We start from the raw sequence: 23,243 nt of genomic DNA, 5'->3' as shown, positions 1-23,243 counted from the left end.
TTTAAAAAAAATGAATATACAGAAAATAAAATACTATTCCCTTCAAAGTAAATATTGCCCAGAGAGCGAGCTGCCCTGGCGGGCGTTCGCGCTCCTTGTTAGGATTTCTTTCTATTACTACGTGGAAATCACGGAGGTGTTTTGGTTACCCCAGCTGGCCAAAGGCGATGTTCTCATCGATTTTGTAGCTGTCCTTCTTCTCCTCATCAGTCATGTGACACCACTTCTCCCTGCAGCAAAAACACAGTCGCAGTCAGACTTCAGTTCCACTCGACCTTCAGCTCGTCCACAGGAACAGGTCAGGGGTGGGTGTCACACAAATATCGCATCCAGCAAGGTTTCTTTACACAGAACATTGTGATTTTTTTTAAACTACATTGTGAAAAGCCAAGAAAAACCAAACAAGCATGACATCCAACCCTGTGACTGTCACTTTCATTTCATTACACATAAGACACGAAAGAGCACATTAACCAGCCATCAGCGAAAAGACAACAACAAATGATTCATTCACAAAGAATCATCATTGTCAACACATGAAAAGCACTGATTTGGACTTTAGTGCTGCAAAACAAATATTTATGAATCTGGAAATGTTTCCAGATTATTATTGTCTGAGGTCTAATTTACATTTGACAGTTTTGACTCATTTGTCCTGAATTTGAATTAAATCTTTTATAACGCTTGAAAAAGAAGAAAACATGCCGTCATCTGTCTTTGAAGCAACACGCCACAAACTCCCCGAATAATGAAATCTTATCTGAGTCTGTCCTGGAAAAACAAAATCAAACCTATAAGTTGAAAATGAATTCATGACTTCTGTCACACACAGACGGCTATGTGTGAATACTTTTTATGCACTTATTATTATATCCATTGCTAACATCATATATTTGTCAAGGCAGAAATGAAAGAAGATCAAACATGTTACATTTTTTACATTTTTAAATTCTTATTTTTGCACGTCTATATTTAGATGTAACCAGTCTGCAGTGTAAGTACAAAAGCAAGCACACACACTGATTTTTAAAAAAGGCAGGAGAGGGGAACATGCAGATGGAGTCAGAGGAAAAAAAATGCAAGCAGATTAATGGTTTGAACATGCAGTGAGCTGTGAAGAGGCAGAGAGCATCTCCAGACTGCAGTGGATCTGCTGCCATCTATAAATACCATCCCAGACATTATACAAGCCCTCTTTGCACATTCCGGATATTAACTGTGGGTGTGATGCTTGTCAGAGGTAGGCACAAAAATCACTTCAACTGCAGCGTGACAGAGCTGCGCCCGACAGCCCCGACATGCCAACAGACGTGGAAGAAAGAAAGAAGAAAAAAATGATCTTCACATCTCACCGTGCTCTGATTATGCAGATGTCCACATAGCACAGCCTCACATTACTCTCTGGTCATCACTAACAGAGGATCTCCTCTCACAGTTCACCGGAGCACATGTGACAAATCAGACCCGGGGCGACTGCCAGACCTCGAGACTCAAGTTCTGACATCCATCGGACATTTTTGGGGTTTTTAGCACAGATTCCTACAGATTTCCATCTTTATTCACCCATCAGAACATCTGGCGAGCACGGCTGTCGTGCAGTGAAATTGGAGGTCGTCTGTTTTGGTGACTATGGAGTCAGAGTGTCACCATAGTAATCGGTCTGGCACAAATCAGTGACGCATTTTAAAAAGCTGTAACGTTCACAATGCCGGGTGTCCACACCGCCCACCGCCCGGTGGTGTGACAACAATACTCCAGCAGCCTTTTACGGCTGGGGGTAAAGACTGTTAATGGTTGTAACACTCGTGACACAGAAGTCATTTTTGTTGCTGTGGATGTTTGAGCTGTCAGCGTTCATACTCATCCATCCAAGTCATGCATGGATTTGTGGAGTCACCGCTTCCTATGAGAAATGAAGCTACTCAGTGAGTTCACAGTTCCTTTGCATTATTAACCAGATGAGGTGGTTCTCGCAAGCTGCCCCTCAGCAGGCTTCCTGACCTTGGCCAATCAGAAGAACGTGGATTTTAAGGTCCCCATTTCAACTTAAGGGGATAGCTTAGCTTCGCTGACAGTGAATCAACCACAAATAACGTAAAGAGAGACAACACCCAAGCAGAAGGAAGCATTAATATAGAGAAAATGGGCACTGCTGTGTTTTCTGCTCTAAACTTTAAGCTACAAAAACGGGGGGGGGGTAACTTTTAATACCAAGCACAGCAAACAACAGGGGAAAAGTACTTGACTTTTAGCTAGCAAGGAAGCTATAAAGCAGGCAGACCTCAGTCCAGCAGAGCGCCTTCGGGACAGGAGATTCACATCACTGCAGCAACTCTGTGATGCTAACGTGTCAACATGCACAAAATCTCTTCCATGAAGAATTACGGCAGCTCAACAGAGGCCCGACCTGCTACTAACAAGGTATCCCTAATAAAGTGGCCCTCTGAGTGTAGTTTGGCGTCTGTCTTGTATATTAGCAGGAAGTGGTATGTACCATGCAAAGTGCAGTATGGCAGCAGCAGAGACCTATGTAAAGACCTATGCCATTCACATTGACATTCTCAAAGCTCTCTGTCCCCTTCAGGTTTAGTCCTCATGAAGATCTGCCCTTTGCCTTCTCCTCCACCTAAACTTTGATCTTTGCTTGTTTTGGTTTTTTTGGACAAACAGAGGGACAGACCTCACATGTTTCTCTTCATCCTGCGTTCCCCTGCCCGGCAGCAAGGCACAAGGAGACAAAGGGTTAAAGTCAGCATGCAGAAAAGGAGAGAACAATAGCAGCTTTTAGAGAAGGAGAAGGAGAGGAGAGCAGACAGGTGGAGAAAACAGAGGAAGGAAAGGAGGAGAAAGAAGAGAGGAGAGAAAAGGAGAAAACAGGTGAAGAGGGGGCTAGAGGCAACAGTAGCAAATATTTCATTTAGACAGGAAGTGACAAAGCAATAGGTGCTCCTTTAAACTCTAGAGATTCATATTTCCATCATTTAGTATTAAACAGACTCACCTCGTGGTCGGAGATCTTTTCTTCCTCTCACAATGGACAGCATCAAAAAAGGCGGCGTTCCAAAATCTCAGCGTGTGCCTGACAGACAGAACATGGACACGTTTCAGGCTTCACGCCTCCACCGCTTCACCAAACAGCCAGAAATAACCGTCACTTCTCCAGGCACAAAGAGGCTCTGGTATGATTCATACTGCAATGCCAACCATTTCTGACATGTGCAGTTCCCAACGTGCCGGTAATGACTCAGTGAAATTGGGGTGGGGGGGCAACAATGTGTAGAAGCTGCTTTTTGAAATTAAGCAGTAAACCGAACAGAGCTCCTTTTTGCGTCGTGCCACTGATTTGAAATGTTACCTTTTTGTTTCTCATCACTTTCAGTTCAATATTGTTACTTTTTAATTTGTAACAATTTATGTTATATGGTCACATTATGACATTTTGAACAATGACTGTGAATTAAGGTTGTTTTTCATCTCCTAATGTCATACAGTTTATGCCATAATACACTTAGGTTTTGTGCGTGGGATCATTGTCCTGTTTCATGACCCAGTTTGGGTCGAGCTTTAGCTGTAGCACAGACGGCCTCACATCTGACTCCAGAGGACGGCCGGTACTGTCAAGAACTTAAACATTAAACATGCTAACTATGGAGCTTTAGGCTTTTTGCATTTTCTCTGAGCGACACACGGTCATTCTTTGGGGTGAATTTCCTGACGTTCCCGACCAGCAAACCACCCAAACCTCTGCTTTTATAGAGGTGCTCACACGTGCTGATGATCAGTTCATCAGGTGCATTTGATTAGCATCACCTGGCTGCTACAGAACTCCGTGTATTCTAGTTTTCTCTTAATTGAGTCCCGTGAAAAGTTTCTTCCTCACATGATGTGATTCTTACCAGATAGGTTGCTGCTTCAGGTGAGTGTACAGGTACACCTTTTCCCCTTTCTTTTCCTCTGGAGCGCCTGACACTGAAGAGGAGGATGAAATATAACAGGCAGGGATGGACTCAGGTTTGTTTCTAGAACATTCTTTAAAAAAGTAAGAGCACTGGAGCAGCAAAGTGAAATAAAAAATGATTTCTGAGCTACGATACCTGGTGATTTAGGCTTCGTCTCCCCCGGATTTTCCCCATCACTGCAAAACAGATTGTAAGAGTGAGGAATACAGTGACAAGCGAAAGTGTTAATGAACAGACTCAAAGGAGGAGGTGCAGATGCTCACTCAGACTTGGGAGCCACTGAGCTTCTCAGCTTGCTCTCCAGGCCCCCAAAGAAGCCTTTGACGTCAGTCTTGGACGTGTGTTTAAGGAGGCGCTCGGCAGCGTCCTTCTTCCCTGACAGCCAGGTGTTAGCCTTGTTGAGATAAGAGTCCAGACCAGCTGGAGCACCACCGCGATCCAACAGCTCCGAGGGAGATGGCTGAGACTTTCCTGAGAAGAAAAGCTCAAAATGCTGAGTGCTAACGTTGCCTAACAGCATCTCCCAGCAGCTACGTGCTTTGCACCGTCTGAGGTGGGGGGTTATTTTCACAGGTGTTCACTGAAGTACTTAAAAAAAATAGGCCCGTGTGAGATTTAATGAAGTGAACGCTTCACTTTAGCCCAGCAGCAACTCAGTGAGCTGGAAACGAAAACAGTCATTAGTCTGTAAGATTGTGTTCACAACACAAAAGTGGAAACATGCTGTTACTCTGTGTAATCAGGGCTCTCTGCAGTCTGCAGCAGACCTTTGTGTGTCGCTTTGCGCCACAGTGCAAGTTGTTATAGACAGAAAAAAATATTTAACTTAGCAGACGTGCCTGCAGACTCGCTGATGCAATGCACTGTGTCACAGTGGTGTACTAATCACTCAGTGCTTCCTGCTTGCATAAGCACAAACACTACCTTTATTTGTGATGCTGCTGCAAGAGAAACCACAGAGCCAAACCCTGCTGGTAACATTCCCTGAATCAGCACTGAGGTGTCTTGTTTTTATAAAACAGACACAAACACAGATGTCTGTCTTTTGCACTTTTGCAGCTAAAAGTTGGAAAAGAAAAGCCTTTAATTTGGGCTGCAGAGGCTCAGCAGCGTTTCTCTTAAAAAGCAACACCTTACAGTCGCTCTGAGGTGGCGTACAGACTGTTTTCAAGAACTTCAGCTGATCTTACCAACGTAATAATAAGTGAAGCACATGGTCATGAGGTTTTTTGCCGGGCTGTAGTCGTCCATCTGGTAACACCTGCGACAGAAAAACAAAACAAGAAAACACAGCATTTCTTCAGATGTGATCCTATGAAATGATGACTTTGGTGGAAAATATATGAACTAAATATTATGTAAAGTATGCAGAAGTATATTTTTAGCACCCTTTGTCTGTTTCTGTGGAATTTAAGCAAAAACCACTCAATGCTGAATTTTCTGAAACTTGTTGGAGAGGTAAACAAATGAAGATGCATTTACTGCCTTGGGTGTGTGTTTGAGGTCATGTTCATGCAGAAAATCTTCAGAGATCCTGGAGAATTATTGCTCAACAACACTTTAATGATCCCAATAAGGTCGGACTCGTTGGAAGTTAACAGTAAAGAAAAGAGGAGCAGCTCTTTCTGCACATTACTGCAAAGGTTTTACTTCTTTTTGTTTTGTGGCACAGTTCAATTTTCTAATATTACCGTATTTACTTAAAGTTCCTTTTAATGTCAGAATGTAATGTTCTTGACAGATTTATCTGATCTTTCATGTAATCTGTGACTGATTATTAACAACTGAATAATCTTCAAATTACCTTGAATGCACATAGAAGAATAAAAACCTCAAGCTAACGCGAGCGCCACGTTCGGTTCAGCAGCATTTGCAAGACGCAGCTTTGATTCCAGCTCTGCTAAAAACTTATGTCACATGACCACTTATTCAAAATGATGGCTCAAGTTCACAGTAAAAAAAGTTACAGTTGGACCGTATTTACTTACTCAAATAGCACAACTGCAAAAGACTGCACGAGTCTGTAGAAGGTGGCCTCGCTCACACATTTGGAGTGGCAGCGCTGTGAACACAGTACAAGTACATGTCACTGCAAGGAAACAACATTTCAGGAGAATATAACACCTGCGCTTCTTTCTTCACATGCATCAGAGTGATGGTTTTCCCGTCACACGACAAACAAGAAAACAATCGAAAACACATCTTTTTCAGCTAATGCCGTATTCACCAGATTCCCTCCTTCCTTGATTAAACCACAGCGTGTGGCTTTGCAGGAAATGACTGAGCCTTGAGCTATGAGCCCATGAGATGCTTTTAAAGACTGTTCTCTCTGTAACAGCCAGTGGGCTCAATGTTGCAAACAGTAAACGAGTCAGAAGGACGATGGTGGTGTTGGTCAGGGTTTGCTGGTGGAATTTGTGGAAAGAGGAAAACAAATACAAAACAACAGACTTATCTCTGCGGCCACAGCTCAGCCGTTTCCTGTTGATGTGAGAACATCGAGAAGGCCAGAAGGAGCTGAGGATGCACAGTGTAAAATCTACTCATGAGTTTATCATTTGTTTGAACACTCGTTTGTTTTTGACTCGAAACAAACCCGACGGATCAGCAGCATCTGTAATTTAGGAGTCAGGCACCTGTCTGCATGTAAAGACAGGTAAGAAAGAAGAAGAAGAAGTGCAAATGACTCCTTCAGTGAACTCTGATGGAAATTTGCTACAACTGGCAAACAAAGCCTTCACTGTGTCTCAGCTCTAAAGTGTTTGATGACTACCACGTCGGGCTGGAACCAATTATTTCATTTAATCTGCTGATTATTGTTTGGATTAACCATTTAGTCCATGAACCGTTTCCAATGCTTTGTTCTCGTTTGTATAATTTTGTTTGTTTAAGAAAGCAAACCCAGAGATACGCCGGCCTCTGGAACATTTATCAGGAGGGGATCAGGGGCCTTTCCAGAGACGCCGAGGCCGTTCAGCTGGATATCCAGGAGTCTTCTCAGCTGAGAAGACAGAACAAGTGGCACGTGTCTTAATATTGAGGACGTGAAGGATGAGATGCAGAAAGCTCAAGGACTTGAAGAACCACCATAACTAAAGCTCAGGAACTTTGCCAAGAACTCAAAGAGGTGAATGAGAAGCAGAGCTCAAAGTGACAAAACGGGAGGTGAGAATCTCGACAGAGAACTCCCGAGAGACAAAAAAGAAAGTGAAAATGATCAACTGAAGGCTGTGGGAGTCGCAGAGTGTCTTCAAGGAAATAAAAGAAAAACATGCAGAAGGTCTCAGAGTCAGAAGCGTGTTCAGCTGAGCTCAGTTTGGAAACAACAAATTTCATCTTGAGATCCTGGAGCTGCAGCAAACGCTCAAGTAAGAAAAAGACTCGGAACCGGACAGAAGCCGCAAACCTCAAGACCTTCAATGTGACACACTGCGACTGACGCTCCGGGAGGGCTGAAGCGACAGGACCGAGGAGGCCCAAGGGGTCGGAGAAAAGCTACCAGCTGACAGCAGGGCAAGCTGAGGGAGACAGAAAAAAAGCAGGAAGTAGTAGTTCGAGACATCGTGGAGCTCACACAGATGCTCAGAAACACGTTTGACAGTCCAGGCAGAGAAGCATGAAGCCGAGGCTGCGGAGAAACTGCACCGCATGGCTAAAAACAAAATCAGCTGCCAGAGTGAAGACGGCTTTTACAAACTTCTCATTTGACAAATAAGTAATCAAATCTCATATGTTGATTATACCTGTGTCTCTACACCAAATGACTCCATCACAGTGCAGAAATGAAACCTTCAGGGTGTTTTGTTTGAGTTCCTTAAAGCTCATTTTTGCACAATAGAAAGCAGAAAGGTCGCTTTTTGTACAACACAGCAGCAAAAGGAAAAAACCAAAAGAATTTAAAAAGGACACAGAGGCTACTAAACTAGCTCGTAACAATGTGCAACAACATGTGACTGTGTGTACTTTCAGTCATTAAAAGGAGAATAATGTAACAAAAACCATCTAAAAACACAAGTTTGAAGTCAGCGCCACTTTAGAATAATATCACAAACCGAATGCTGTTTTTAAATCCTCTGCAGCAGCACAGTTTCCACCTCTGAGGAAAGTTGTTTTCCAAAAAGTCCGAATGACAGCAGCAGTCAAAGAGCTCCAACACTTTGGAGCCGACTACACTGCAGCTCCATAGCAGTAATTTTCTCAGTATATTCTGCCATGGTTTACTCTTAATGTCACTTAATACCACCACTAACATGGTGGGTAATTATCTTCATGCCTCTAAGATGCGTAGTTTGTGACGTCTCTAATAGTTTCCAAAATTGCCTTAGATATGAATGAGCAGCGGGCTCGACTGAGAAGAGAGGAAGACTGACTCACTGACACAGGTCGGCTTTTAAAGAAAGTCTGAAACTACTTTTTAATATCACCTTATCATAAATGCTTCCACATAAACTGGAGTTAGAAATTAAGACGTTGCCAAAGCGAATATCTGTAAAGGCAGTGCTGTCTGCTCTTCATCAATGTGACGTTAGCTTGCTCGTTGTTGGTCAGCACTGTTTTTGCTGCTGTGCTTGGTTCTTGAAATGTTCGCATAAATCACATCAGAAGAATCTTACATTTCCAAAGGTATGTTGCACAAGTACACACGTTTACTCAGCAGTTAAGTGCGCTGCACAGCTGTCTGGTTAACAGTCTTGATGGGCGAGTGTATGTTTACGTATAAGATGTTTTGAATTTCGATGCTTTGAGGAGAACAAAGCAGGAAAGAGCTGATCGTGGACTTCTCTACAAAGCAGGCGAGGAATTACAAGCCCCTCATCATCAGTGGCACGCCAGTGGAGAGAGTGGACAGTTTCCGATACCTGGGTGTCCACATCACTCAGGACCTGTCATGGTCCTGTCACATCAACACCCCGGTGAAGAAAGCCGTCAGCGTCTCTTCTTCCTCAGAAGACTTAGAGACTTCCATCTGCCACTGAAGGTGCTCAAGAACTTCTACTCCTGCACCATCGAGAGCGTCCTGACGGCAAACATCTGCACCTGGTTTGGGAACAGCACCAAGCAGGCCAGACGAGATCTGCAAAGAGTGGTGCGCTCGGCTCTTCTCACTGTTGAGGTCTGGGAAGCGCTTCCGCTCCCTTAAGGCCAAAACAGAGAGAATGAGGAGGAGCTTCTTCCCCCAGGCTATTCGGGCCCTGAACCAGGTGTAGGACTGGACTCTCCCACACATATCACATCACCACACGCACTCTGGTTTTTCTTCATGCACACTTCCTATAATTTATAATCTCTTTCTGCTATTTGCACATTTTTTTACTGTAAATTTCTAAGTTAAATCTGTAAATTTTGTATAACCTGTAAATTGTAAATACTGTAAAACCACTGACATTTAATGGTCGGGCATTGCATTGCACAGCACTTCACCTCATGTCACACACCTCATGTGTATGGTTGTGTGTGAATGAATTTGAATTTGAAATGACCTGCCATTGTATAATGGGTATAACGAGGGAGCGTTTGAGTTTCTCCGGACTTACCTGAGCGCTGACATACTTGGCAAACCACTCCCTGCCTTTTCCATTCTCTCCACTGCACAACTCTCCAAAACGAGCCTTCTCCTCTTGGTCAAAGTCCTCTCTGTGAAAACATGGGGCTGCTGTGAAAACACACTTTAAAGTCTGCTTTGATGAAAATGAAACAGAGAAATCTGAAAAATACAAAGAAGATGGTTCTGAAGTTTGGACTGACCGACAGAGAAAGGCCGAAGATGTAAAAAAACAAAAAAGACTGGCAATCACTGATTTTACATCACTGAGCTAACAGCCAGCTCTTACAGGTGATTTCAGAAGATTGCTCATGTTTATTAATGTGAAAGATGTCGCTGCTGTCCCAGTGAAACAGCACGGCTTTAACAACGTAGTGAAATTACCTAAAAAGTAGCAGCATTGCAGGGCAGCAAATATCCAACTGCATACTGCACAACATTCAAACTCATCTTGTGTATTTACTGTCTGCCTTCATGATGCACAGCTCGCTTAGCATCTACAGGATGCGGCTCATCATATCTCGAATCCTTTCACTATTACATTAACCCTTTAAGACCTACCATAGAACCAAGTCCGCCAGAGCTTATATTATATTTTTACATGCTGTAGAGCCATTTTTGGGAGCATTTCAATTTGCTATACATCAATACAACTGTTATAGCCCATATTTTAATAATATGTATGCATTAAGTCCATAGTAATTACATTAATTGCAAAAAAGTGCAATAAACTACAAAAAAAATTAAACATCGTTTTTGTTTTGTTTTTTTTACATAAATTTCTACTTGGAGAAATTTAAGAGGCTTATCCCTCAAAACTTTAAATACAAAAAATAGTTTACAACAACAGGAAATTTATTTTGAGTGTCTTCATAGTTTTATTTTTGAGACACACCAATTTTTATATACTGCAGGAAAAACGAAAAACAATCCTATGATGCAAATTTGCAAAGGAAACAGCATGTGCATCAAAATAAACTGTTTAAAGCAGTGCAATTTGAGTTCTAAGCATCCCAGAAACTATTCAGAAAAGCATAAAGTCAAACATGACTTATAAAAACACCAGTATAGGCTTTTAAGGCCTACAAGTAAAAAACTACATTTTCTGTGAAAATGACGTCACTTTCGGTTTCGGGCAGGTAATGGCGGACATGCGACAGTTCGCGTTGACATCTGTTTCAATGTGGGAAGTGTTTTGAACAGCTGATCGGATCGGCAAAGCGTGTTTCTGGAATATTATGTTTTTGTTGCTGCAAGTGCTTTTTATGCAATTGTTGCAAAGCTTTATGTGGAAGGAAACTGTGACCTAGGACAAGCTGATGGCATAAGATGTAAGTACAACTCCTCTGGTTTCATATGCAAAAAATTATTGCGCTAGCTTACGCGGTTCCAGTTCTACAGGGATTTAAAAGTAGTTACGCAAAACGGAGCGTGCTGCTCCGACCAGCTTTAAAGGGTTAAGGGACAATCAGAAATCCACTAAGAGGGTGATGAAGATAATGAGAGATGACTGGACCGTCCCAGACAAAGGTAAAGAGGGCAAACTGCTGAATCAGAGTTCTAATGGCAAGAAGATTTTACTTTAGGATGAGATGCGTTATGGCATTGACCACAGAGAGGTCACCATGTCACCATGTGACCTCTCTGTGGGTCAATGTGCAAAGAGCTCAGTGGTCAATGCTTGAGGGGTCAAAATAAACACACCTAACAAAGTTCAATGAAATACAAAGCTGTCCTGATATTTAGAAGTGTCTTTGACCAACCTCACATTTCACTCCATTAGATTTCTTACGTCAGCAGACCAGTGACCCCCGTGACCCTGCCGCAGTGTCACGAGAGGCTCAGCGTGTAAACCATGAAGCACGAGCACCAAGGCCACGTGCTAAGCACAGAGGCCACTGTTCAATTTCTTCACTTCTTAAAATATGCTCGAGTGATAACAGCAGAACCACCCATGTGTGTGATCATACAGTGCAAACACTGCTGCTTTAACATAAACGTGCCCATGGCTACATTGAGACACCCTGGTTGGAGTTTGTAACCTCCTCTGTGTTCAAATACCAACGATATCTTTTCCTTATCTGGCTTCCTGGACAGAATTTAGCACTCTGGTAAATGTCGACGCCACCTTCACCCTACAGCTCTTTCCCTGCGTTGATAATTTGGTGGCTTCCATCCAGACCCACACAATGCTCGCCAACATTGGAGAGGCGCTGTCGGACCGTCAGCTCCTCTATGACACGCTTTGAAGTTTCTGTTCTGTAATTAACTTCCTGCATGTATTTTCACAACATTTCTAGTTTCATAAAGACAGGCTGTTAGAAACATCCACTAAATCTGTTGTTAAAACACAAACACGTACAGACGACATCAGATAAAACCCGTCACGCCTACGGTAGACTCGTCTCCGCGATCGACATGGAGGGCTTACAGACTTCTCCACATTCTTTCTTTCATCATCACAAAACAAGTTTCAAAAATCTAAAGGCGAAAGGCAACACCTTTTCATCATACCAACTTACATTTTAACAATGCAAGTTAATCCAACGCCCTTTTCAGTAAACACTGTCCGCAGCAACCTCACATGACTCACGCTGCTTTCAAAGCCCACACTTTTGTGTGGAGATCAAAGCATTTCAGCCCAGATCGTCTCACCCTGCCTTCCTGATTTCATGTGGTTCAGATCTGACAGTTCACTTTCAGCAAAAGACAAAAACCCCCAGAAAGTTTCAATAGTCTCAAAGAACGACTGAAACAAACAGCGGATATCAGGATGATCGTTTCTCTCATCTTTGTCCGTTTTTTCCAGGGATCCCTGTTTGTAATTTCCCACATGTATGGCACAACTCTGATCTGTTTCAAGTCAATGACATTTCAGTAAGTCAGACCTCTTCTATTTGCAAAACACGATGCAACAAGTATGCCACTGATTCATCCTAAAAAACCCACAATTTTCAAGTTGCATGTTTTCTTACGAATGCCGACGCTGTACAGACGGTGTATACTTGTGCAATTTCAAAACTTTGCATCATTTTTCTGTCATTCTGCAAAAACTTATGGGATTACTCCATCATTTACCAACACAGAGAAGCAGACAGTTATTCACAGCTATCACTATTATCCATATCACTAATTAACCTTTAGAATGTGTGAGGAAGCCGAAGCACCTGCAGAGAACACACAACATTTTTCTGTGGCTCTAATGCTTCACAATCTCATTTATCAAACAAATGTGAGCTGTCTTTTTTTAAGACTCACTCAAACACAAAAGACCAAAAACAGTTCAAAATGTTGCTCCTTACTTTCCATGAAACACCTTCTCCACATACGTCTTCATGAACTGCCTCCTCTCCACCGTCTCGGCGTCGGCTTCCTCCCCGCTGTGAGCCGACGAAGACGACGACCTTCTTAGTTCCCATTCATGAGAGGGCGGGTCCATGTCATTTTCACTGTCTGCCGACTCTGTAGCATCACTGTCGTTGTTTCCCTCCTCTGACTGGTGGTGGGAGTTGGGCTTGGTTGGAGCCATGGGCTCTGGCAGCTGGTGGACTCCTGTGGAAGAAGCTGGCTCTGGGGAGAAAATGTCTGTGTGTCCTTGGTGTTGCCCTCCATCTATGTTGAGAGTCTTGGTCTCTGACGGTAGGTCGAAGTCTATTAGGTTGTCCACTGCCACACCCTCCATGGTGGAAAGCCTCTTCGTTGTGACTGTGCAACAGTGGTGTTAAACAGAGCTATTTACTGCTGTGCAGGAACATGAGAGTGCTGGTCCCAGTTTAGGTTTCCACTGAAGCTGCCGGCCTTGCTAGGTTAGGATTCTGCAGATCATTCCACCCCTGAGGGTGCTGACCCTCACAGAGTGAACTCACAAAGCATCTGTGGACCAATGAAAGAGAGAAATCAGCAATATTACACCATGTTAAAATAGACAGTGTGAACATAATAATTTTAAAAACACACTTGACCTGCAATTCAAACAAAGATCATGTGGTTTGATAATGTTAAATACCATTAACAAAGGAATATATTTGGCCAAAAGCTGCAGTTCCTGTTACGTCCACTTGAGGCTATCTATGAAAGTGAGCCAGTCCCCACAGATTCCCATTTTAAAGCGCTCACATGAATAATTTTGCTTGCAGTGAATGTGTCCAGTATGTGCATCTGTGTGTTACATTCAATATACGGATGCAGTATGTTCGCCAAGCTAAGTAGCATTAGCTGTTAGCTTAGCAATCCACACTCATGCCCAAATATGGTCACTTCTAGCTCCAAGAAATGACACATAGTAGCTAAAACATTGAAGGCTCAGCAGGCAGACTGCAAAACCAACAGCCACGTCCATCTTTTACATACAGTCTATGCACAAATGTCCTCCTAATACATGGGTTTTATGCTTTATAAAAAATCATGCCATGTGTTACAAAAAAAACACATGTTGCTGATGTGGTGAAGTTTTTTTTTTTTTTACAAATGTTCTCAGTAATATAATTTCAGACCAGATACAAATTCAGAGCATTTACGTGAAATTGATCCATATACAAACATCAGCATTACTCATTCTGAAGCTTTACTAATAACCTTTCAGTTACTGATTTAGGAATTTCCAGCCACTCCTGTTGCAGATCACTTCAATTTCAGTTCATTTAATGTGATTATCGAGTCCACTACATTGTCTCCTAATGGAGATTTGTCTCTGGCCAGAAAGTCTTTTCCTTGTTGATGAATCTAAAAGATTCAGTTCAATATTTATTAAAAAGCAACATCATGATGATTTGAAACATTTAGAAAAAGTGAACAAGCAAATCAGAGTCCTGAATTCATTTAGATCACCTTAAATATATTTAAACTAGAGCTGGGCGATATGAGATTTTTTCATATCACGATGTGTTTTTTTCATTTCAGGCGATAACGATATCTATCACGATATAAGCCAAATAACTATATTTGTAAGATTTAAATGTGCCGTTGCTCACAAGTAAAATGTGAAATAATCAGCAGCTTGTTTTGATTTAAATATTTATTTCTCATAATAAGTTCAACAGGGTAGATGTACTTAAGGAACATGAGACTTTTTCAGATAAATAAAGGCAAATATTGCAAACTACACAAAAGGCAGCCGCTAAAGCGTTTAAGTTTCAAAATAGAACAAACGAAACAGACTAAATTGTCAATTCCACTTAGAAACAAAATATTAATTCTAAAAATAAATCTTAGTTTGTTTTACAGAAGAACAGACAAAACTGACTAACCTTTGTCAATATCAAATAAACTGAGAACTAAAAGGAAATTCTCAATCTCTCCTTGTTGTATAGCTGAGCTTTTCAAACAGTTTTAACAGTTACTTTAGTCTGACAAAAGCCGAATGACGAATTAGCGCTTCCAGTCAGAGACTGAGGCTACGTCCACACGTACACGGGTATTTTTGAAAACGGAGATTTTCCGTTTTCGTTTAAAAAAATAATCCCGTCCACACATAAAGGCAGAAATGAAGGAAAATGCTGCTATGAACATGCCAAAGCAGCAGGTGGCGCTAGATTCCTAACCGTGCAGAAATGTTGGCCAATCAGAAGTCTAGAAGCCTCGGTGGGAAAAAGTAAACAAAGCTGGGGCATAGAAGCAGAACAGAGTCGTATGTGTGGAGGGACAGTAACTGTGTGTATATGTAAGCATTTAAACACTGCAGAGAGTAGAATTAACAGTAACAGTATTGTAGAAATTCATTTCACCGAAACAATAACGTGGCGCAGTGTGACGCATGCACCAGTTTATTGTATTTCCAGACTTGCTTTCGGCACAATTTACAGTGCACGCTACTCTGTTTTTGTCAGACTTGAAATAGCCGAAATACCTTCACACTACGGAACTTCTATGGCTCTTCCGTTCGACAATCTCTCCGGCATTGGAACCATCATCTGTTTTCTCTTCGGTCACGCTCGGTTGATTTTTCTAGTCGGCACACTCATTTCCTCCATTACGCGCTGGCTCCATTACCCGCTGGCTGCTTCCCAAACAAACACACGTGCGGCTTGGCACTTGTGCTGTACGTAACAAGTCACGCGACGTGACGCTGCGGCTGTGATTGGTTCGGGTCTGCGCTACTGAATTTGGCTGACCTTTTTTTTTTTATTTTAAGATGACAAGAGCGGCGAGGTCTATCGCGATAGCTTAATTTCTCTATCGAGTAAAAGTTATATCGCGATACATATCGTTATCGTTCTATCGCCCAGCTCTAATTTAAACCTGGTTTAGCTATAAAGCCTTGAACTAACATTTCCCCTCCGAGTTTGTCCTTAAAGCAGCATTTCTGCAGGACTTGGTGCAGTTTTGCAAGAGTGGTTGGGTGGAGGTGCTGCCTTAAAGGCCAAAGTCAGAGAGTAAACAAACACCTCAAATTACAAGAACGACTGCAACCCTTACTTTGCTCCAAACTGAGACAGTGCTTTGCGACGGTCAGTCTAAGAATCCTTTTCTGCTATGAAAAAGTGAAAACATTCGTAATGAAAAGAAAAGAGGGTATTACAGGCCGTGTAGCTGTAAGTGTAAATTTAACCGCCAATAACAAAATGTTACGTGAATAAATCTATACAAGTTTACTTCTTTCTAAATTTGAGATGATAAAACAAAACCAGTGTGACATCTGACTCAACACCAGGCCTACCAAACGTGCCTACGGTGACACGGCACTTCTTATTTAAAAGCTTAAGGTGTGAAAGTGAATATAATTTCCTGTTGTTTCTGATCGCACACATTCTGCAGGCAGAGTTAGCTGAGCAGAGCAAAGTATGCTTTGTGGTCTGACATAAAAAAACCCACAAACCTCCTGATAGGACACGCTTGTCCTCCCTGACTCTGATGCTTAAAGAAGGAGAAGAAGATCTTTGTATCTCAGAAAGCTGATCCTTACCTGGATGCATCAAAACAGATCTACTGATCACTTCTCAGAGGGAAAAAAAGAGCACGAAAGAAAACGAGCAGCATGTTGTAGCTCCACACTGTCATTTAGATCCTGTTCAGTTGTCCTTGCTTTGAAATCTCACACCCCGTTCATCTCTAAAGTAAACCTCAGTGTTGTATTTTTAGAATCTATTCTTTCATCATGTTACAGTGCAAATAATAGGAAGTTGGAATGATTGATTAAAAACCACAAAGAAAAAGGCAAACAAATCTTAAACTGCACTGCTATACATCTCCTGTCACACACACCTTTCATCTGGTTTGAAACACACACACACACACACACACACACACACACACACACAGAGCCCCTGGGCCAATGCTTGTCATGCAGCTCTGAAGATGAGGTTATATAATGCAGCGTTTAGTGAGTAAGACCGAGGGTGAAACACTCGAGATGCACAAACACACTCATGTGTACCTAAACACCCACATCACCAAAGACAAAGCAAACATTTGGCCTGCAGACGCTGCTTAACGTGTGCCATTTACTTACATTGTTTCCTCCGAGCAGGACACTGGCTGGACCTGCCGTCCCCGGTGACACGGCTTCCTCGCCTAATAAAACTAAACACCGGGGGGCGCTCTTTGATGTGTCCGCAGTCTGGCTGTCACTCTAACAGCCATGGTTTGGTGTGCAAGTCTGAGTTTAGGTCAGGGTTCAGCATCATTTTTGACAGAGTTAAAATCCCATCGAGTAACTTAACTGGATAAGTGGTAAAGAAAATGGATGGATGGGTCGTCATTTACCTTTGCAAACAAATCTCAGTATTATTGTTTCTGGGTGGGAAGAATTTTACCCAAGAATCTGTGACCAACCGTTATATTTTCACTCGGGATTGTAAACTGAGTTTTGTTCATTTGATTTAATTTTCATCAGGCTTGATTAGGTTTAAGAGTGGTTGCTAGGTGATGGAGTCTGTAATAAGACCCGCCCACCTAAGGAGTAAGAGCAGGAAAGAAATAAATCAAAGATATGTTGATGACAAATGTACTTGCGTTACAGCAAAACAAATCAAATCTAAGTCTCCATTCGAGTCGTACTTTTATTTACTCAAACCCTCTGAAGGTTAAACGTGGAAAATACTGGAAAAAGTGAGCATCTTATGTGAAGTTTAAACCTTGTTTTGTTCCTTCCTGTGATTAATCTGACACACTGGACTTCTGGTTATAACTCAGTGTAAGACTTGACCTTTCATTGTCATTGTGTTACCTTTATTCGAGTTACGGCTTACAAAGATCTCTTAGACCTAAAGGCCAATTATAGGCTTGACAGTAAGCCATTGTGTTTCATACTATTTCAAAGCCTTGTGCCAACAAAAGGCTTATCAGTGGTTGGTTTTGTCGTTTAAAAAAAAAAAAGGTGTTGCGTTTCCTTTCCCATTGATTTCCATATGAGCCCTTCAGATATATTTTGCAAGGCTTGGCATGGGGCCACATCCTTGGTTGGCAAAGACTTCCTGTGGACAGGGCGCTCTTATGAATCACTACGCATTTCCTGTTAAGGTGAAGTCACAAGATCTTTGACACTCTATCCTTTATTTCTGCAGTGGAAGTGTAGATGTAGAGGTTTCCACAGACACGTCATTGGATCAAAGGTGATCTCTGCTTGGCTTTTTGAGCCTTCAACAGTCTGCACTGATGTTGGGTCAGGCGATTGTGGAGAATGGTCACTCCTTGGGTTTTCTTTGGTTCTCAAGCAGTAGTAGATGGAGCAGATGAAGAACGGCCTGCTGGTTGAACTGGTGCCAGTGTTCAACTACAGACTTCAGCTATTTCTGCCTCCATGTCTTGTTACAGCTTTGAATAGAGAGAGTGGTGTAATTCTCTCTCGTGCTGGTCTTCCTCCACATAGCACCAAACTCCAACTTGGATCGCTTATTGGACTTTTTCCATTACCCACAGTGAAATCATTTCTTAGCTAAACCTCAAGAGTTTGGCTTCATTTTGGATCTTTAGCAGTGGTTTAGAAAGGCTGCTCATCAGAACCTTTGCTAAGTGGAGTCTTTTGTTCTTCACTTAACAAATTCTCCATCTTTAAACATGTTGCCAGTGAACCAAACTCGATGTATTAATCTTCTGACAGTGAGCTCACTTTTCGCTGCCCTGATTATTTCAGTATTTCAAATATTTCAGGAGGTTGTGCACGACCGCTTTAGAATCTGTCAACATGGGGTGGCTGATAGCTTTGTAATTAGAGCCCACACCATATGGGCATTAACACCCAGAGCAGCAAGTCTCCGGCTTACATCCCAACAGGTCAGAACATTAGGTGCATTTTTATGCCCATGCAGTTTCTATCTTTCTTTCTACACTATCCTCGTCACTACAGGCATAAAAAACTTTCTTTTTCTGAAACAGAAACCTTCAGTTGAACCGTGACTTGTCTCGGAGAAAGCAACTTAAACCACAATAAATAGATTTACAGGTCATCCAGGCCTTTATGTTTTTGGCTGTAATTTAATCATCTGATCATGTTTAAGTGGTAAACATCTTGCATGGGTTACTGAGCATATGTCCTACAGCTAAACAGTCGTGCCTGTGATGCTCAGAGTGTGAAATGTTGCTTGTCACATCTCTCCCCTGCAGCACTTCTTTTAGATGCCCGAAAAAACAGCAAAGCCCCTCAGTCAGCAGTCGTGATTCCCTGTTGAGGATGGATGGCAGCGGTACAATCACCTGCTGGCCAGTGACGCCATTTGGCCTGATTAATGTGCCCCGTCCTGCCACAACAAATGCACACACACACACACACACAGTCAGGGACTCTATAAATCACACTCCTCTCTGACTGCAAAGGATGCAGGATTTTTGCTTCCCTGAACCAGAAAGGGCGCTCCCAGCCCCCCCTCCTTCTCCCTGAAAATACACAAACACACAGTGACATGCAATCCCTGAACCCAAGTGCACACAAACACACACACAGCCCCTCCAGGTAGCATGCACAGAGGAGGGTGGTTCAATTGTGATGAAAGATACTATGAAGCTCGGGGGCTCCACACCAGCATCACAAGACCTTCTCCCATCTCATTTTCAGTGTGTGCTACACGACTCACACAGGGAAGCCAGAGCCGTTACGCAACCTTCCCCCCGAACCACTCCACCCGAGGAAATATTATTCAACACACAAAATCTGCTGAGCAAAAACGAACAAGGCACCCCCGACACAGTTCATCCATCTCTGTCGCCCCGGCTTTCTGAGCCTAAAACACCAAACGCAATCCAATAACTCAGCTTTCTCCACTATGTCAAGCACGGCATTACAGAGCATCAGCTCAGCGCATAAGCAAGGTGACTTTAAGGTCTCCGGCTCAGGCCACTCATCCATTTCTGTTCTCAGAGGCATTCCTGAACAATGCTCGTCTTTAATTCAGGTGAGAACCAATACCCGACTTGGGACTTCCCTGACCCGCAATCCTTTGCAATTTGAGAGGGTACATATTCAGTGTCCCCATTAATGTGCCTACTGGGATATCTCAGTTACCAAAACAAAAGCAGTGAATGCATTTTCTGGATCTTCCTTTAGAACACACACAAAGTCTGAAAAGACTTGGGAAGGAGGCTACTTCTCCTTCCTCCTTTTCTTTACATGATGACATCCACCCTGTTACAGTAACACCCTTCCTTGTATCTCAGGTATTGTGAAATAATTTAATTTTACAACTTTCACAATGTTCCAAAGCAGTGAAAACCGTGTTTTGTACTGTAACTGTATTCCAAGCAGTCTGCAGTGGAAACTGGAATATCCACAACCTGCACCGGGTCTACTGGCAGCAGCCTGCTAGTGACCAAAGCAATCACAAGAAGGATTGTGGTGCAGCACTGTACACCTCTTTGTGACTGATTTCAGCATGCAACAGCCAGCAAAAACCTGCAACCGGTCAGAGATCAAGATGATAAAAAAGATGGATGTAGCTTTGTGGAGGGAAAACTATAGCTCATCAGATGCCACCAGATGGCGATGGTTGTGATTGGAAAAGGGCCTTAATGTCTGTTTACAGAGGTCAAGGCCTTTCCTGACCTCTGTAAACACTTTGCTGCAGAGTGGACTGTCACTCATGTTGGGTCATATGAGTGCCTGTATAACACCCTGGTATTTGGCTGCAGTATAGATCACATGCTACTCATTACAGTTAAATAGTTACCATGCTGTATATGGAATGTATCCAAACCTGTCAAACAGGTCAGCCAGCATGATGACAGAGCAGACAGCTATTACAAGTATTTAAAACTATGTTATTAACATCTCCAGAGCTAAGAGAGTACACGGGAAAGCTCACAGTTTTAGAGACCAGAAAGACTAAAGTCTCTTCCCGATGCCCATCTTATGAGGAAGTAATAAAGTTGTTTCTAACAGAGGTGTTTTAGCTGTTGGCTGGGCAATGAACCTTCATAAAATCAGATAATGCTATTGTGGATGGTGAACTTCCTAGTGCAGATCCATGCTGTGATAGCATTTTACGCATTGCACCTTTAAGAGGCAGCAGGGAGTGGGTGCTGTGGGAGCAGTGGGATCAGAAACTCGAATCTTCAGAGGTGCAAATAAGATTAGACGATCTCAGAAAGAGCTGTTTGTCTAATTACAGGGTGTTAAAACAAGGGGGAAGTGAAGCTGTGTGGGACAGTTTGGAATAACTGACAACACTAATAAATGCATCTTTATAAAATCCTGCTACCCAGCCAATATATCAGAGTTTAACATCAGTATAAAACTGAGTTTTATGGTGCAATATAAACATGATCTAACAGCAGAACTACAGCGGCAGAGAGCGACGGCTGAAGCTCACAGGCTTCTGTCACGTGTTCAGTGGATGTATGACAAGCAGAAGTGTGTGATGGCAGATTGGTGAAGGTGTAGAGTCTCAGCTGAGGGGCCTGCACTCCAGATAGGATCTCCTCACCACACATTAACGCTAAATAATGTTCTCAAACCTCATCCACAACATCCACCATGGATTTTTTATAGTGGTAAGAAAAATCCAATGCAGAGGTCACAGAGAACAGGACTGTGTACAACACTAATACCAGCACGTCAGATCTCTTCCTTCATTTCATTTCAGTCATCCAAACATGACTCCCTTGTGTAACATTCCCGTTTCCTCGTAATGAATTGTAAATTAGAAAGAACATCAGTCGCAATCTCTGAGAAATAGCATAAACCCTTTCCTCGTGCTTCACGACAGAAGGCAGAGGCTGGAGGGCAGCACGGCGATGCAAGCTTCATTTACAAAGGCAGCTAAACACTTCTGCCCCACGGATGAGGAGAACTGAGCAGCAAATGCTGTAAAAACTGACAGGAAGTTCATCTCCGTGCAGACTTCCAGATACCACCAAGCACAGTCCCCATCTTTGTCACACACACACACTGTGGTGGTTCCACACAGAAGATGGAAATAGGCACATGTGAGAAGTCTCAGTGTGAAGGAGACCGTTTTTGCTGACTGCATGATAAAACTAACATCATGTTGTATTGAACATGGGCTCCCCCCCCTAGTGGTTATTAAAAAGAATGCAGGTGTGAACACAGTCATCGCGGTGTGGAGCAAAACAACCGCACAGAGAGCCTCGGAGAAGGTGATCTCGGTGTGGCTCCAAACGAACTGCAGAGGAGTTTGTTTCCAATCCAACTAGTATGTATGCTGATAATATGCTTTTTTTTCCCTTTTGTGTTTGTTATTTATTAAATTTTTCTTCCACAACACATTCATAATAAATTTTAAAAAAATACAGGTAAGTATATTTTGCATGTGTGGTCATCATTTTTTCTATAAAATCGCAAAGGACATCTTTCACAGTTTACTGCACACGCTCGTCTTTTCAGCCCACATTTACTTGACACTATTACATGTCAATAACTTCTGTCTGATCTCTTTGCCTTTGCTTATATAAAAGGAGTTCTTCCTCCCTGCTCTTGCCAAGTGAATGCTCATAAGGGAACTGCCATATTGTTTGGGGCTCTTCATCTAATCTTGAAGGGTCTTTGTAATATAGATTTTCTTCTTGGCAAAGAAAAGCAAAGTATCTGAACTGAAAAAGCAAAAATCAGTAAAATGATATTAAAAGCTGGTAAACCTGACAGTAAAGTAAAGGTGAGCTACTCTCCCATATTCATTATTACAGTAAAAAATGACAAATTCCTATATTTGGATGACACATCTGACGAATATAAATGTGTCTCTACATCCTTAAAAACGATGCTCCCTGTTTTGGTTTAAATCCACCGCCTTCACTCAAAGCGTAACAGCTCTCAGCGAGGTTTGGCTTACGAATACTCTCCAATCACAATCTGTCACGAGTTCATTAACATATGAAAAGTTAAAGGCACGAAGGAAGCAGGAGCTCGCACCGCCAGCTCCTCATCATCGGTGACCCGGGCGGACTGACAGCTCCGAGGAAGCGGCGCTGAACAAACAGACACGTTTCCTGGAAGGCTGGGAGCTCCGTGGAAGACTAGAAGCTGACCGTCAAGCCATTTTAAGGCAAACAGGGAAACCCCACGTCAGTCACAGAGAGGTTCGTCTGCAAGTGCAGCCGAACACATCCAAACGAGAGCGGCTGCAGCGTCCAGCAGCCCTATACGCTTTGACCCCAGAGCCATTCAAGCGACCACAAACCCCGCTGCACAATAACGTTTAAGACCCGTAAATTACGCAGTCCGGAACATGTAAAGTGACATCTGATGAGCTGACAAGGTAAATAAAAGCTGTACGTACATGAAACATCCGGTGCTGGACGGAGAAGAAGCAACTCACTGCTGCTCGTACGCGTCGCTCATCTCTTGCTCCTGCGTC

At 42.7% G+C, this 23,243-nt stretch overlaps 1 protein-coding gene across 3 annotated transcripts in view; it reads right to left on the bottom strand.

Annotated features, from left to right (window-relative positions):
- The window catches only part of kiaa0513 (KIAA0513 ortholog), a 28,328-nt gene extending 5,085 nt beyond the window's left edge, over nt 1-23,243 (bottom strand). The window contains exons 1-11 of one of the 3 annotated variants that reach the window (XM_085464891.1): nt 23,166-23,243; nt 12,804-13,374; nt 9,494-9,593; nt 5,948-6,021; nt 5,150-5,220; nt 4,223-4,430; nt 4,095-4,135; nt 3,897-3,969; nt 3,002-3,079; nt 2,681-2,710; nt 150-230 (exon numbers count right to left, since the gene is read on the bottom strand). In XM_085464891.1, the coding sequence (XP_085321017.1) occupies nt 150-230; nt 2,681-2,710; nt 3,002-3,079; nt 3,897-3,969; nt 4,095-4,135; nt 4,223-4,430; nt 5,150-5,220; nt 5,948-6,021; nt 9,494-9,593; nt 12,804-13,183 (1,136 nt within the window). In that variant the 5' untranslated portion in view covers nt 13,184-13,374; nt 23,166-23,243. Of the gene's footprint in view, nt 1-149; nt 231-2,680; nt 2,711-3,001; nt 3,080-3,896; nt 3,970-4,094; nt 4,136-4,222; nt 4,431-5,149; nt 5,221-5,947; nt 6,022-9,493; nt 9,594-12,803; nt 13,375-16,948; nt 17,320-23,165 lie in introns of those variants that run through there. The other 2 variants (XM_085464892.1, XM_085464893.1) reach the window with 2 other exon arrangements.

This window comes from Copadichromis virginalis, linkage group LG7 (genome assembly GCF_057382275.1).
Source record: "Copadichromis virginalis isolate Kocher_CV1m ecotype Utaka linkage group LG7, C_Virginalis_male_GT1.1, whole genome shotgun sequence".
Taxonomy (NCBI): domain Eukaryota; kingdom Metazoa; phylum Chordata; class Actinopteri; order Cichliformes; family Cichlidae; genus Copadichromis; species Copadichromis virginalis.
Note: the sequence above shows the minus strand (reverse complement) of the source record. Positions and strands in the feature narration are given on the sequence as shown.